Source organism: Aptenodytes forsteri, unplaced genomic scaffold (genome assembly GCF_000699145.1).
Source record: "Aptenodytes forsteri isolate BGI_AS27 unplaced genomic scaffold, ASM69914v1 Scaffold257, whole genome shotgun sequence".
Classification (NCBI taxonomy): Eukaryota; Metazoa; Chordata; class Aves; order Sphenisciformes; family Spheniscidae; genus Aptenodytes; species Aptenodytes forsteri.
The window spans coordinates 11,385,339-11,402,361 of record NW_008795194.1 but is presented as its reverse complement, the minus strand read 5'-3'; the positions used below and the strand labels follow the sequence as shown (position 1 = coordinate 11,402,361).

General features: G+C 39.4%; 1 protein-coding gene across 1 annotated transcript in view; it reads right to left on the bottom strand.

Moving 5' to 3' along the window:
- PTPRN2 (protein tyrosine phosphatase, receptor type N2) overlaps positions 1–17,023 on the bottom strand; it is a gene marked incomplete at its 3' end in the record, with an annotated part of 561,766 nt that overhangs the window by 172,503 nt on the left and 372,240 nt on the right. Inside the window, exon 12 of the mRNA XM_009278699.1 lies at positions 11,014–11,029. Coding sequence (XP_009276974.1) covers positions 11,014–11,029 — 16 coding nt within the window. The remainder of the gene's footprint in view (positions 1–11,013; positions 11,030–17,023) is intronic.

Below are 17,023 nucleotides of genomic sequence, written 5' to 3'. Positions count from 1 at the left end.
AGTTCAGCTCTCGGCTCAACTCCTCCCTTAGCCCCCAGATAATGCTCTCAGTTGGGGAAAGGAGAAAAGTAAGGAAAAAGAACAAGACAGAACAAAGAAAAGAAGGTACGGAAATGAGACTGAGAAGAAATGAAGCCAATTCTCAAGTCTGTTGCTGACTTTCTATGTGGGCTTAGATGCTCACAGTTCATTTCTACGCTCCAGCTCCCAGCTGTAAGAGTGATTATAATACTTGGCTGTGCCTCAGAGGGGTTCCCAGCATCCCTTCATTAATGGCTGGGAGCACTCACACCGTGGCAGTGATGGTGGCTATAAGACAGGCAGAATTAGTATCACACGTGAAAATGGTGTTTGCAGATATCTGTATGCTAAGAGCTGGAGTGAGACTGGGTAACAATAGCCACTTCGTATCAACTAGCCACTTACATCTGATAAGCACCAAAGCCCCTAAATCCAGCCTTCCTCCGCTGGTTGCTGCAGCCTCATTCTCATCGATCAACAGGGCGGCACCAGAGTGAATGGGACCTTTGGGTCGAGGCCCCAAAGGCTGCCACTTGCACCAGAGAGAATCTAAAATTTTTTCAGAAGAGGAAGAACTGTGATTTTTTTTTTTTTTTTTCAGTGCATTTTCTTCCTTCAGTGAGTTTGGGACAGGTTTTGGTGGAAGGTAGAGAGTCTTACAGTAATTTAGATGTTTCTAGATCACTTATTTTCTGTTTTGCTGTTGCTGGAGGTCTGTGACCCACTGTGTGAGACAGTAACTGCCCTGTCATCCCAGTGAAGTCAGTGGCACAAGGCTGCTGGAAGGGCTGGACAGGATCATATTTTGATTTGGCACAGTAATGACTTCACTAAACTTCACCACTGAGAGCAAATGTATGACCTTGTCTGATTTTGCATAGAGTTGGACTTCTGCAGTCCTTTGAAATCACAGTTTGGGTCACATAAATAAGATTTATTATTGCTCTCTCTGCTGGACACAGACAGAGGTGATACTTGGAGACAAGAAAGACATAGTTTTAAATCACTTTTCAGGACATAAAATCAGCTCAAGCATCCAAGATTTTTCCTGGAAATATTTCAGCAGGACCTGCATCAAATTGGCATAGGCTATAAATGGAAAGTTTCCTTAATTCATTGTATCAATGCAGAAATTGGTTTTGCACAATGTGAAGAGGAGAATAACTTTATGCTGTAATAGCGAGTGGGATAAGCAAAGCTGACATTCCAATTTCTATCAAAACCAGCTGCACCTTTGCAAAAAAGAATGCAGTTGAACAAAAGATATAAACATGACTGGACAGGTCCAAATCAGCTGTCTTAAAAATGAAAAACTGATGCAGTGGAGCATGCACAGAGATACGATTTCTTGCACCGTTTGCTATTGCTTGTAGTTATGAAAAATGAATATTCAGTATCACTATACACAATTGGGATTTCCCATTCTCTATTCCCACCTTGCATAAGTGTGAGTAACCACCTATGAAACATGGCACTGGAGGGATTAGCCATTGGAAGAGAGTATGTCTGAGTTTTATTCCAAAACCAGGATGAAATCAGCAGTTCAAAAGAGGCACTGTTCTGCTGATGCTGGGGGTTGCCTCATTTTGGAGGAGAGGATTGGCTGGAAAGGGGGAAGCTCACAAAGAAAGATCATCTTTGTATCTCTCATAGATAACTTTTAGAAAGAAATATTAAATTTTTTAGATCTGCTTGTAAACTGAAGAAATCCAGGAATAGAGCACTACTGGGTAGTGCACCAGGATTATTAAGACAGGCTTACTCCTGCTGTGATATCCGTATTGCTGGCTGTGATAAACAGCTTGGTAAGGATCATGTGTAAGTTGGTTTTCAAGGAGACATCTCTGGGAATCCTATTATCAGGATTTGGGGAAAGATACCCTGTCACTGAAATTCTGTGTTATACTGGGGAGGCCAGTTGAGCAGTTTCTGCCTTTCTCTCTGTAGCAGTTTTCTCTTTTGCATTCTGCAGGATAATTGTCTTTTCCTACATTTGCACAGATGATATAAGCTTCTATGTACAATAATGGAATCTGATCAGCAATGGAAACTATTCTTTTCTTAATTACCAAATAAAACTTGAGATGTGGATTTCTCAGTCTTTAACAACATAGGAGTGACCATACCGAGTTAGACCAGAAATGCACATAGTTCAACACTCTGCTTGTGGCAGCGGCCATTAGTGGGTATGTGGAGAAGCGTATAAGAATAGCAAGTCATGAAACTTCCTCACATTGGCCGTCTGATGATCTCTCCCAGTCTCCATTCTGTAATGTGGCGGGATTTAGTTTGGAGGCTGAAGGTTCTTGAGCTCTTCTGTGGACACCACCTGACATGAAACATGCTCTAGTATCCCATGATGTGAGTGCACCTATTCATGCCTCTAAGCAGAGGGAGATGCATATTACTGCAACTCACACTGTAGAGGCACCTCATTTAAATTGCCGTCATATACTGAAGCTTGGGAATCTCTAGTCTAGCCAGAACCACCTTAACTGTTTTCAAGCTAAAGATACTAAGAAGATGTACAGAAAGTTGTAATGTGTTGGCCTTGATCTTGCCTAATAAAAGGGCCAGGAAGATCTGAATTTTTTAATGATAGTATGGGTAGAGATTTGGTTGCTATGCTTTATCAAGGGGAACTTGAATTCCGTATTTAATTCCTAAGCATAACAACTGTGCATTCCCTTGAGATGAGAAAGTAGTGTAAGGAAAGGCTAAAGCAACAAAGCAATTGCTCCTGCAGTTCTGCAGTGGTTGTCTCTTTATCCACATCCTGCAACATGACACAAAGGTATCTGAGAAATTTGATAGATTTACACTTTGCTCTGAACATCCATAAATTCAACAAAAATTAACTCCCTCATCTTGATGAATTTGCCTTGCCAAACATGTAACATCAAGAAAATTCTACTTCTAGAACTAACAGGAAATTTCTCAGCACAAGTCTTTTCTAGGCATCACAGCCATTGACAACACTCAGAAATAGTCAGATTGATTAATTTTCCTTTTCAGAAAATTTATTAAATACTCAAAATTTCCAAGTTGACATTTTATAATCAGAAAAGTTACCATTTCAGCTTACTTTCAGTAAGTTTTTAAAAACAAAATTCAAATTAATTTAAGTGAATTCATTCTTAAATGGTAAGCATGGAAATAAATGTTTTGATTAATATGACTAGGTAATGCATAAGATGGAAAAATAGATTACTGAAATTTCTACCCTCAACCCACAGCTTACTGTATAAGGAAATCCTGAAAATCAGAGCCAGTAATTTGTGCTGTAAAGTTCCAAAAATAAAGCCTCATTTTCAAAAATGTTTGACATTCTGGCTCTCACCTGATTCAAATTGTAGCTTTGAGTGTACACTAGCTTTAAAAATCAAATCACAGTGACACGTTAAACACTGAGCCCCAAATCTAAACGATTCAAAATTAAAAAGTGCTTCTGAGACTGTAGTTGTAAGAGCCATCATAAGAGACGAAAATAAAGATTTTAGCACGGCACAAAAGAATTTCTGAGTCCCCTAACTACAAATGCTCAACCATGGCCACCAGACTATTCTTACCCCCATAAGTCATGATCTGGTTTAGTGTATGCTGATTTCTTTTGTCAGATTTGGAAAATACAAACAATCAGGAAAGATGGGTACAAGCAATTCAGCATGATTTAATCTTAAATGACACTCAGACAATTACTTAATAATTAATATGCCAAGTAAAGCAGGTAAACTAAATCACCTCAAATTAAGAAACCAGATCTTTTCTATTAGAGCATAAACATAATTTAAAACTTTGGTCTTAATAACTCATGCTCTATTAAGGAAAGAGCAGGTGGCTTAGCGTTGCTAATTCTGAATTAATATTACAGAAAAATATGAGAATCTTAGGTTGGTGTATAATGTACTTCGGTTGCTTTCTAGCCGTACCATCAGCATTTAAATCATGAAATTACATTCCTATTCATGAGCCACACTCTTCTGAATTTTAAGATGCATATTATAATTATTTTTTGAAATTAAAGGATAATGTTTATTCCCAGTGGATACTTTTTTTTTAATTATTATTATTAAAATAGCGTGTTTTTAAACATTAACTACCGAACTGCAGGAAGCAGGGCAAATATCTACTCCCTGAGTCAGTAATCAAACATGCTCCTTCCATTAGCAGGTTGGGTGAAAACAGAGGCTGAGCTGGAGTCAGTGTACACTGAGGTGCCCCATCATTAGAAGTTCGGGAAGTGTCACTGCTGAGACTGCAGGCAGCTTTGCTTAACTCTGTTTTGCAATGGTCATTTGAAGTTTTTATTTTGATCTTTTGTGCTCACAGACCTGCACCATAAAGCTCTTGTGCATAGCTTGCCGGCTGCTCAGCATCTCTTCCAGGCAGAAACACTGAGAATTTTCTCTCCTACCTGCTCCACAGACCAGAATTCAATCTTAGTTTCTGCAGAGTAACTCTGCCATGAGCCAATAGCTTCTACTCTGTTACATTCATGGAGCTGAGAATAGAGACACTGTCTTTTGCTAGGCTATGTGCCAGTTTTGCACTGTTTTTTGCATTTTGATGGTCAAAATGTAGTGTTTAAATACATACTGTAGAGCAAGCCTGAAAGCAGATGCCTAAAAATGGTACGTAGAATCCACTGTCATGTCTTCATAAATTATGAAAGTAGATTTATCACAATGGCCATTTTCTCACAGAATTTTCCTGATTTCCTGGTATATATTTTGATTTTTGGGTATTCATTCATTTTCCCTCTAGTCAAACAAAATGTTTTTTAATACACTGGTAGTGGTTGCAGCTAGCTCTCTTTTTCAAGTTGGGCATATGTAAATGATGGATTTAGTTACACAACAACAGAATGAAACTATCAGTGAGAATAAATGCCATGAGAGGAAAAATCTTTGTATTGTGAACTGCAAAATAAGATTATTTATTTATGTAAGTCTAGTTTAAAAGGTCTTATTGTAAGATCTGTAAGAACCCTGTAAGAAATAAACTCCAAACCCGGGTGCAAACTCGCTCATCTTTCACTTCAGCAGGAATACCAGTTCGGACAAATCCCAAACTTTACTCCTTTGGATTAAAAATAAAGAGAAAGCAAAAGTAAAAAACTCTACAACTGGAGATGTCTCCAGTAGGACTTCTTTACTTGATAAGTTAATGGTATGGTCCAGGGCTGTCTTCTGACTCATCATCACCCATGCCAAGACGATGTAGTTTTAACACTATAAGATTTTCTTTAGACATCATTGCTGATACTGAGGGTTGACAGAAATTGTTAGGAATTTAACACTAGGATGGAGACAGAGTTAGTGATCTCACAAGTAATTTAATGTGAGACAAGTCCTTTCACAGGGAATACAATTTTCAAAAGGGAGACCACAGAGAGCTCACCAGTGTATGTGAGGTGTAGATGTCAGGGGCAGATGCTGCTCACGCCTGCTAGACAAGCATTTGTGTCAAGGTGCATGATACAGACTTGAGATAAACCACTCGTTATTCATCTGTCATTTGTATCTAGGGTGGCCTGGTTTTTGGAGGGATTTGGATATGTAGGCTCTGTTCTCAGAATTATCCACTTAGATGCGCAGGTTGGTAAAACAGGTGTCTAAAAGAAGGGCATGAAACCTGCTGTTTCCCAATGCCAATGGATGCAGAGGCTCTCAGTTCAAAGCTTTTGTTGACTGTGAAATGTGGCAATAAAAGAGAATCAAATATGCAGTAAAATACTCTTCTGGCTGCTAAAAAACCTTAATGCAGTCAGTGTTAAATAATATACTCACATCAATTTTAAAAATAATATGACCAGTGCCAAAAGAGCCATGCATGTGAAGTTGTCACTTAAATAACAAGGCAGTGCTTCTCCAGCACGCGTCCCAGGGCTGTGTGCACTCTCCTGAGGATGACAGGAAGGGTCCATTCAAAATATCATTAGAAACTCCTAATCTGCCTGCTAGGATTTTAAAACCATTTATTAGGAAAGAATCAAAAAGGATATCTGAACACGGGAATGAGAGACAGGAGTCTTTGGTCCCAATTTTGGTCTCATTCTTATCAGCTTAATTTAACAAATAACTTCTCATAACTTCATGCTGCTGCTTGAAAGCTGCTTTTGATGATACCAGAAGCAAACCACCTCCCTGTACTTTCAAGCAGGGCTCACACCCAATGCAGTCAGTTAAAAACCTAATGAGGCAGGGATGTAGCAACAGCTCCTTTCACTGGACTGATCAACCACTTTAGAAATGAACATCGTACTTCTTTAAGAGAAACCCAAGCATGCTAAAATGGTCTTTAAGTCAATCTCCAGCTACATTTCCCCCTCAAAACACAAAGAAAGAGATGAATGATTTAAAGTTGCTGTGGAGCTGACTGAGAGAAAGAGTCAGTCGCATGAAAAATGCTGGTTTTGTGAAGAGCAGCAGCTGCCACTGTGTAGCACCACTGTGTGGTCTGGGGTTGCTGTTTAATAAATGACAGCACAAATCCTGCTGCAATCCTTTAGAAAAACTTCTTCTGCAAGACAAAACATCTTGTAGACGTGCAGTGATAACCATACATTACAGAATGAAGCATAAATGGATTGTATGGCAAAATCCATCTGTTGTACCTGCAGTTTATATTTAATACTATATGATAAAATATCTCAGAAGTCACATAGATCATTGTGACATTCTAATCCAACCTCTATGATCTCTATTCAGAAATCAGCAGCTGTCTTTTAAAGTGTCCTTCCCAACAGTAACAAAATCAGACCTTATTAATGAGATCAAAGCTTAAAATGACTAGATACTAGTCAATGGTAATTTTTCCGTTACAATTACCAAAATTCAACCCTTACACCCATAAAGCACTTCAAATTTTACTAAACTATAAATGGATTTTTCTTTAACTAACTTATATGTGTCGATATGAATGTGGCTTATGTGATGCATAGATATATGTAGTGCATGGAATAGGTATTACTATAGGAGCATAAAGTTTATATAAAACTTGTATACTTTTATCCTGAGTTCACAGTAGAAATAAATTTTGTACATTTATCTCTTTATGAATTTACATTGTCCTCATCACCGTTAGTAGCAGAGCAAGTCCCACTAAAAAATACAAACAGAACAAAGCTCTGCCTTCTCTTCCCTGTGCCTGTAAGAGTAGCTTATGAAGGTCCGTAAGATACTAACTACAATTTCTTCTGGCTTTCAGAAAGTCCTGAATCTGAAGCAAGTTGTATGAAACATAATCCATGCTTTTAAGACTAGCAAAGGCTATGTGGTGGGTATTTAAAAGTCAGACTAAGGTTGTATTCAATGAGTCCATACTAGAAAAATCCCAGGGGGATCCCTGGAGAGACCATGGCAATGCAACGGACAGCTACACCACTGCTTTCCAAAGGGGCCAGCTCCACTGAGTAGCGTGGTGGTGAGCAAGGCTGTGCTCTTCCTTTTGGGAAATTTGCCCAGTGGTGTTTTTGGCTTGGAATTAGGCCAGGAAAGTGAACCCAAGGGAGTGGGGGACTATGGAAAAGCTCCCCATTTTCCTTGTCTTTCCCTTGTATGCAGGGACAGTTGGGTGTAGCAGACTCTACTATCTATGCTTTATCTTGCATCCTAATGATCCTAATGCATTTGTGTGAGACCTAAATCAAAGCAATTCTTCCATTGATTTCACTGCATTTTGAATCAGAACTGTTGTAGGCACATGGTCCTGAGCTTCTTCAGAGCTGGAAGCAGGCACAGGGGAATAAGCTCTGGTAGCGACTGTGTACAGAACAATTCCAGTCAATTCTAAAAGTTCCTCTAGGGCCAAACAAGACTGCAGCACACTCATCCAAAGCCCCTGGTGATTCACAGAGGGAAAATAGCTGCAGGGAACTTTTAATTTGTTTGTCAAGCTAGGTCACACCAGCCAGTCCACAAGGTATAGAGAAAGCCATGAAAATGATGGCATTCCTCACCCCGCACAGGGTTACGAGGCCACCACCACCCTAGCCTGGTAGGAATAGAAAGGATGCTTTATGTGATCATTGGTGATTGTCACCCCAAAGACATTTGTGGCAGATACATTTATTACATGCAGAGCCTTTGATGTATGGCTTTGAGCATGGACTTTGAGCAGGTGAAGAAAGACAAAGAGAACTCATTATTATTTATCATGTGCCAGATGGCAGTGATGCCAGGATCAGGATGGTTGTCCTAGGGACACACCAAGATCACCAGCAGTCAGCAAAAGACTGAGCATAGAAAACAAGTCCTTGGAAAAGGCATGAGGCCAGATTGCGCAAACTAGTTAGTGCTGGGAGCATCCAAAGAATGAAATTTTCTTACATGTAAGGTAGTAGTTCCAGCCTTTTCCTTCTGCCTTCAAAAATTAGTCCTTATTTTCTAACACTGGAGCTGAAACTGCCAGTATAGAAAGAAAGTCTGCCTGATACAGTGTTGGCAACCACCCTGCTTTGAGCAGGAGATGGGACAAGGTGACTCTAGGGTCCCTTCAGCCAACATTTTCATGATTTTATCGTTGATCTTCCAGATGCTTTCAGGAGGCAACAGACTTTGAAATATGACAGCAGTATGAGGAAACTTGACCACGCTTCTCAGAAACAACCTCGCAGGTCACCAGGGATGGGCATTACAGTCATGGTTATTTGGGCCGCAGGAAGAATAAGGCATAGTTGACAGTTTGCTTCTGTCCCTCTTTTGGGCTATGGGCTTCATACAGAACCAAATGCTGCACATCTGATGGATGTCTGGTTCACCTGGGGAGTACAAACATCTGCTTTTCCTGCTAGGCTAGGGAATGCACCCTTCCAAATTTCAGAAAGCCATCATGCAGAAGAGAGGGAGGATTTGTTAGGTATTAGATGAAAACCTTATGCTCAAAGCTAACAGATCTTTGCAAACAAGAACACTTACTGTAAAAAAAAAAAGTGCATGTTTTTAGTACAAAGTCATAAGGTAAAAAAAAGGTAAAAAAATAACCCGAGGAAAAGGACTATGTGAAGGCTTGCATCAAAACACTCAAGTGCTGCTGAATACTTGAGCTAAGCGTGTGGCAGTCATCTCCCATTTATACCACATTGCAAAACTTGAAATAGTGGTCAATGTGCCCCTGTGACACTGCTGCATCTGAAATGTCTTTCTTCTTGCCCGGTCCTAATATGACATGGGAGATGTGAACAGCCAGTTCTTCATTCAAGTCCCAGGTAAAATTTAAAATATAAACAAAGTTCCAGAAATTGCACTGATCTCTTTTTGACACTTCATAATTTTCTCTTGGTAACATGCTTAAGTTGTAACAATCGGCTGGAAGACATAAAATATGATGGGGAAGGTGGAGGAAAGGAAGCACTTACTGCTAACTGTATACTGAAGAGATAAGTGCCAGTCATGATCTGACCTGATATTAATTTCTGTATGAGAAGGGGCTTTCAGAAGAAATCAAATGCTAAATACTTGTATATAATTGCAAAAAAAGTAACCTGTGAAGTCATGGGCTATTAACTAATCGCTATACTTCAACTAAGGGCAGCATACAGTTGCTAGGTAACCCCTGATAAGATGTGTGCATTGGCTGCCTGAGAATCTGAGAATTACTAGAGACAAGAGATTCCCTCTGCCACCACCACCACCTCCAAAACCATCTCTGAGTCAAACTGATTACATAGGAGTTTCTGTTTTGACTGATTTTATAGGAGATAAATGCTGACTACATTGTGTTTAGACAGAGGAAATCTGCACGCTAGTTGATAAAATCTAAAAAATTGTAATCACTGAAGTGCATTTGTTGCTTTTTCAATGGGTTCACTTACCCTTGACATCATAACGCTGCATGCTGGGATCCTGAGTTCTCCGACTGATTTATTTTTATATACTGCATTATATTTCATAAGATGTGAAAAGTCAGATGACTGGCAGCTGACTCTGAAAATCAATGAGGAACAGATACCTACTGGCATATATGAGCAGTGTTGCCCTTTTACAATTTTTTAATATTTTTTACTCTCTATTTCACATTATCACAGTTATGTGTTTGATAGAAACCTGAAATTCAATTCTATTTGAGTAATTTTTTTTCTTTATTTTGGTTCACCAAGTTAATATTAAATAAAAATGAATGTTAAGCCAATTCAGTAAACAGCTTTTGAGGAAATATTATACTGGCTCACTTGTTCTGAATAAAATAAAAACAAAAACAAGACTAAAAACAAAACAGAGAAGAAAAAGACATCCCCAATATGAAGAACTGCATAGAAACTGCTGGCAGAAAATAATAGGTTTGATTTTTTTTACCCAACTGTCTAGCATTCATTATAGCATATATACTCTGCAAACTTTTAGCAAAAAGACTTGCTATATCTCTAACGATGAGTCTTAATATTATTCCTTGCCCTGGAAAATCAGGCGCTCTCAAGCAAAATATTTAAAAGGAATTAAGATAAATTCAAAGCTATTTCACCCTTCTAAACTTAAGATTTTTACAGTGTGTGTGAGTTGTCTCCCTCTTCTGGCTGATCCAGACAACCCAAGGGACCTACAGCTGTTCAACACATGAGGCTCCAGGTTTGGTGTGGGCACAGCCCAGTCAGCTTCTCTCATGTGTGTGAGTTTATATGGAGACTGCAGCATCTACCTACAGGTACAGATTTGCAACTGGACATTTTCTTCATGGTAAGCACTCTGTCCTCTACTATGAGACTATGGATCATCCCCTAGGAAGGGGTGAGCAAGCAATCAAAGAAAGAACAAAATAAGAGATGACAATAATAATATATTTTAATTCCGAGTTAGCTTTGAGGTTAGGGGACACACCAGGGGTTTCTACACTACCAGAAGAGAAACACAGTTGTTTGCATGCTTTCCAAGTGGCATGACTATTTTTGTATCCCAATCACACACCTCCTCTGCTGGCATCAGCCAGGGCTCTTTCCATGGCATACATTGCTCACAGCTTGATGCAACAAACTGCCCGACAACTATATTGAGAAACAGCTTGTTTTGTTTTTCTAATTTGGAAAACAAAGGCACGCTGCAAGCTGCGCTGACTGGGAAGTCATACATCTTTAACACAAAGTAAAAAGGAAAAGAAAAGAAGGAAACATCCTTTAGTTAAGTAGACACTTTCCTCTTTCCTTGCAAAGTTCCCTGTCCACATGGCCACCCTCATGCCACTTTTCAACACCAGCTGAAAAAGAATGAAATCTTTATTGTCTTTGTTTTCAGAAGTTAATGTTAGGGAATTTGTTGCCTGTAAAGAGAGGGCTTCAGGCTACTAGAAAGACTCTTTCTCTGATGGGATCAACTATGAAACTAATGTAGACTACAGACTATTCACTGCATAGGCCAGCAGGTCTCAAAGGGTTGCCCTGGAAGGTAAGTTAACCACTGAATGATCAAGGTCCAGCCTTGCCCAGAATAACATGGTCCAGCCTGAAATCAGCTTCCATCTCCCCTCACACTCAGTCTCACCTCCTCTTCCCAGGGAAATCCTTACAACAACAGGAGCCCTTGCAGCCCCATTTCAAGAAATCACCTCAACCTAGTCTTGGGGACACAGAGTCTAGGACAGTCCTAATAACGGCCTCCTGTGGCCTCTTAGAAGTGTACAAGGGCTGGGAGACCTGCTGGGCTTTGATTATCCGACTGCTTAAGCTCAGTGTGCTCACACACTCGGTGAACACACTCAGTGCTCAGACAGCCAGGGATGGCCACAAATGGTTGAAAAATCACACTTGGGAGTCCCTAGGACAGACTTATCAGACCAACATGGAGTTCAGTGAACATTATTTGTACCATTCACGTCTTCAACCAACACTATAGATTGTGATATCTCAAATTTACCTATTTAAATGACAGAATCATCTTGACAACTCAGATCTAGTGGAGATCCAACCTATTCAAGCTTAGCTTTTAAACTGAATCCCATTTAACTATGCAGCCCTAGCCTTTGGCTTTCCCTGTAATCAGTGGTGGGAAATAGAAGGCAATTCCAATCATAGCTGGACTCTGCTGATTATAGAGCTCAGTTAACTACACTCCTATCACAGATGATTCAGTGAAGTGTCTGTACAAATAAGTTAGGGGTGGATAACATTAGCTACTAATAGACTTTTCTAATCAGTGGGCTTACATCTCACTCGAGCAGGTAAGGGTGCAGGGAAGCCTTGGAAACTGTGAGCCAGTCTTTCAAGGCTCTGGGAAAAGCCAGAGCCAGTCTTGTGAACTGGGAGCCTGGAAACTGTATGCCTGCAATTGCCTGCTCCTCCAGTGTCCCATGAAACAGAGCTGGTGTACAATTTCTGTAAATGAACAGGATTGCACCGAAGAAATAACTTGCATATATCATTCATCTTCTCAGGAAACTGACCCAGCAAACCTCTGAGTATTTGTTAATCTGTCAGGTATTTAGCATGAGGGAATCCAGCCTGGTGGTTCCCTGTACCTGCTACATCATGGTAATTAATAATAAAGGTATTGGACATTGGGCATGCAGCAAGGGAGAGACCTTGCTCTGAAAACTTTACAGCCTGAATGGGCTGGGTAGGAGCACTGAATTCATACCGTGCAAATGAGTCATTTTACAACAGAGTGGTAAAATGGTTCCACCATTTGTGGTTCCACCTCTCCTGAGCCAGAAAAGCCACAGCTGGCACAATTTTTCAAAGTCTGCTCTCCTGACTTGTGGTCTGATGGCAGGTTTCTAAGACCACGTTTTAAATTAAGGGCAGGTGCCAATACAATATATTGTTGTGCCACTGTATATAATAAAGATGGTTGCCTTCTTCCATTTCTTGGAGGTTATTTGCATTCCTAATCAGAGACAGAATTTGGCTGAGCAAATTTGGGAGTCCCCAGGATGAAGCAGAAATTTCAGCAGAAATTTAATTGCTTGAAATGTATCAAGTTGCCATATTTTGTTTATTTCCTGAGATTCAATTACGAAAATTGCCAGTCTGCATCTCCAAATTGCATGACAACTGTTGAACTTACAGTCTCACAAGGATAATCACCCCAGAGCACACCACCACACACATCGCTCCACTACCGTAAATTAATATAAGCTGCCAGTAATTGAAAAGGGCAGAATAAACTCCACACCTCCTTTATTCTCTGACTGGTATAATGAGGATGTCATTCTATTGTCTCCTGGGTGGGATCTTTTGCCACCTCAGTTGTTACAGTTTTTTTCTAGACACGTTGGGTACAAATATGGTTTTGCTTCACAAAATGTCTCTGTGCCCTCACCAGTCTGTTCATCCTTGTCAAATCAGGATTTCACACATTGTTTTCTGCACATTCCCTAATCTTAGCGAAAGTTTCATTTCCCCAGCCCATTGCAATGGGCTATTAGTCTGGCACAAAACTAAGCTCAAAATGAAAAAGATAAAACAGAGAAAAGACAGCAGACACAGCTACTATTGCTCTGCTTTCTCTTGTCGCAGCTAACAAAATATGCTTAATAGCACCATTGTGTTATTGGTGAGCCAGAGAGACAACCAGGTGTATCTAGTCATGCCCTATGAATATAACCTATTCCTGAAATATTCTATATCTGCCCATTAGTGTTTCCAAAGTTCACCATGGCAATAGACAGAGGAACATTTCATTGTCTAACGCATACAAAACAGCAATAACTACATGGTATTAGCCACCGTGGATGTTACTGACCAACAAGGTCACAGACAACACCTGGATCTGCTCCAAGCTTCAACTGTTGAAACCAAAAGACCAAACGACATTTCAAAATTTCACACATTAATAATTTTTTTTTTTTTATTATGGCATCCTCATAAGTTCTTAGTTATCTGAGAGACTTTTAGCATTTAGAGACTTAGCATTTTTGCCTACTTGTTATCAGCAAAGTAAAGAAATTGAGCTTGTCCAGAAAAGAGATGAAATTATTTTGCATGAAAAGACAAATATGTTTTAAAACGTAATGAAATCCTGTCAATTTGTTTAAAATTTTTATTGGCAGATTCTGGCTTCTACGGGTGAAAAACTCTCCTCTTTGGTTTAGAAAAGAATGATTTTTCTTTTAGCGTGAAAATTTGCATGCCAATATACTTTGCATATAATTTGCATGCCATACTGTATCACAACCGCTTTGTCTCTTATTGTAAAATCCAAGATCAGCTCCTAGCATTTCATAGCTAGGATTATTAAAACATTTTGTTAAGTCAAGTCTGAAGATAAGCTTTCATCCTGATGCTCCTGGAATTGCATACTAATGGACAGGAAAGGTGAGTGTCTGGTTCAGGCACTGGATTGGGCTTTGGGTCCAGTCCCAAATTTCTCACCGGCTTGTTTTCAAATTTGGACAATTTCACTTAGTATCTTTATAATTCATATCCTTATTTGTAAAATAAGAAAAATGGTAATTTTTATTCCCTTTCTTTTCTGATCTTGTCTCTTTGAGTGATTATCTGTAATCACTCAAAGGCACAGTTTTCCTATCACTCTATGTGTGGGCAGGTACCCAGTGAGATCCTAATCCTGTCTAGAAAGCATTACTGTAATGCCCCTGTTAATCAAAACTACTCAGCCTTTTTTCAATTAAATGATTTATGCAAAGAAATAGCAATTTGCTACAGAATGAATTTTTTCATAGATCCACACAAGTTTTAGGGAAACTGAATAGGGAAGTTTTTCATGTCAAAGACATGATTTTTGGTTAAAGTTCAGGTGACAGAAAGCTTTACCACCATCTACAGTTTCATGTCAGAGCACTCCAATGAGAAACCAAAGTTCAAGCCTTCACCCACTTGACTCAGAAAAAGGATCTTGGTATGAACCAGGAGCTATGTTGAACACCTACTTGTCCCAGGTTCTCATAAAATATCTGGAATATTAAAATATCTACATAAAATGAAACAATTCCAGGAGGCTACTACCTAGTGTAGCTAATGATGTTTAGTCCACATAGAAGAGCAGTGCAGAAAATCAGGGTCTCCCTCCTTCTGCATGAGGACCTACACCTCCACTCTATTCTTGGTCTCTGTTATTGTGCTTCTAACATGAAGAACCAGGAAAAGACTTGATTTAATCCAAATGGAAAACAGAAATGCTCCACAATATCAAAAAGCTCTGCAGCACACAGAACCACATCCTGCTGAGCACTGGTAGGTGTATACGTGCTAATTTTGTGGGGAAAATCAGAGCGCACATCCTGAAGCTGCCTGTGATACTACAGTAGTGTGAAGCAGCAGCTCCCTGCAAGAAGGTGGCTGAAAATGGGACCCAGGACCACAACTGAGGGCCATGAAGCACCTGAAGTATCTTCCTTTCCTGTGGCAAGAAACCAAGGACATTACTTAATACAAAGTATTTTAAGCAGCTAAAATATGTTGCAAAGGTTAGTGGTGTGAGTACTCACAGTGTTGGATATATTGCTTACAAGTAGCACTGCACTGCTTTTCTCCAGATACTACCTTGAGATGTATTATGGCTTAATGCTTCTCTAATCAGTAGATCATCGTCATCATGTCTCTACTTGAGACAAACTCAAATCAGCATTTCAGTAGAAGCTACTATAACTGATTTGATCTTTTTTCCTTAAATATTCATCTATTGTAGCCAAAGTTACTTGTTACATACGGAGAATTCCCAATTCTCTCCATGATGAAACAGATATTATTTACACTAAAATTAATAACAAAACATGTAAGAAGGTGAAGTGAATAAAGAAGAACTTGGATCAAGTACTGCTGCTTAACCTCAGCACAGACTGCTGCTGTTCTGCTGCAGAACACGATGAACTTCCCAGAGTCAATTTAGTGTCTTGCGGAAAGGCAAAGAGAAAAAAGGCAGCTCTGGTCTAAGCACCACTCTGGTCAAAGGGGTATCAGTTAAGAGGGGCTATTAATACTCTCAGGTGTACATCTTGCCAGTACAGGTAGCACTAGAAGAATGGGCAACTCTTTCTTTTAGGAACAAATAATTGGATTTCCCAGAAAATATCTACCTACCTTACATTTTCTGGCACCTGCGTGCCAGACACCTGTACGCTGCTGAACACCCATCTGCTATATATGCCACATGCATTTCTTTTCTTTTTTTTAAAGCTTGGCAAAGGAGTTGATTAGGAAGATAAAGTCTCTGAAAATCATTTTGGACAAAGATGCCAGCACAGATTGTACAGTAAAAGATATCAGCTCTGCCAATACATGCACACCACACTCTGCAGGCTGCTTACACTTGCCTCTCAATGATTTATTGCACAAATTACTGGAATTCTCAAATAGTACAAGCCATATCTCCATATTTCTATTTGGTATAGATTTGATAATGAAAGCATGCAACCTCCTCAACAAGCAATATATTTTATTCTAGCTATTCTCTTTTCTTGGTCAGTAAGAATATCCTTTCTTTCAGAGCAGTCTCTGCTTATCTCTCCTTTCTGCTCTCCCCTGCTACAGGCAATATAGCTGAATGCTGCTGATATGACTTCTGTCCAGTTCCAAATCTAAAAAAGATACCTTTTGTACGACAATTTCTCCAGGAATTAAATAAACTCACTGATGGTGCTTCGAGTTTTAAAAGGACTGAGTCACCCATTGCTTGTGAATGCACAGCGAGCAGTAGCTAGGTGAAACTGTCTAGTATGCAGCAGCACTCACAACTCTGCTAGCTAGATCTCAGAAAACACAACACACTCCAACGAAAGGATGTGCTTAGATATATATATGTGGTTATTTGTAAGATCAGGACCTTCATGATTTATTTCATTTAAAAAAAGTCATAAAACCCCCAAGAAGTACAAGGATAGACAAGAGATTATGTACAACTAGTGAGTTCAATAAGAATAAAACAAAAAAAAAGCACGTCAAGGCAAACACTTCTTTTAGGAGACAATGCTAGAGGACCAGATTTTCACACTAGTGTAGACAAGAACAGTATCAAGAGTGTTTTAACAGACAAGTATGTTAACTGAACATATTAACTGATATAGAAAACATACTACTCTCACTTTTTGGATAAACTATGATACATTTTATTCATGT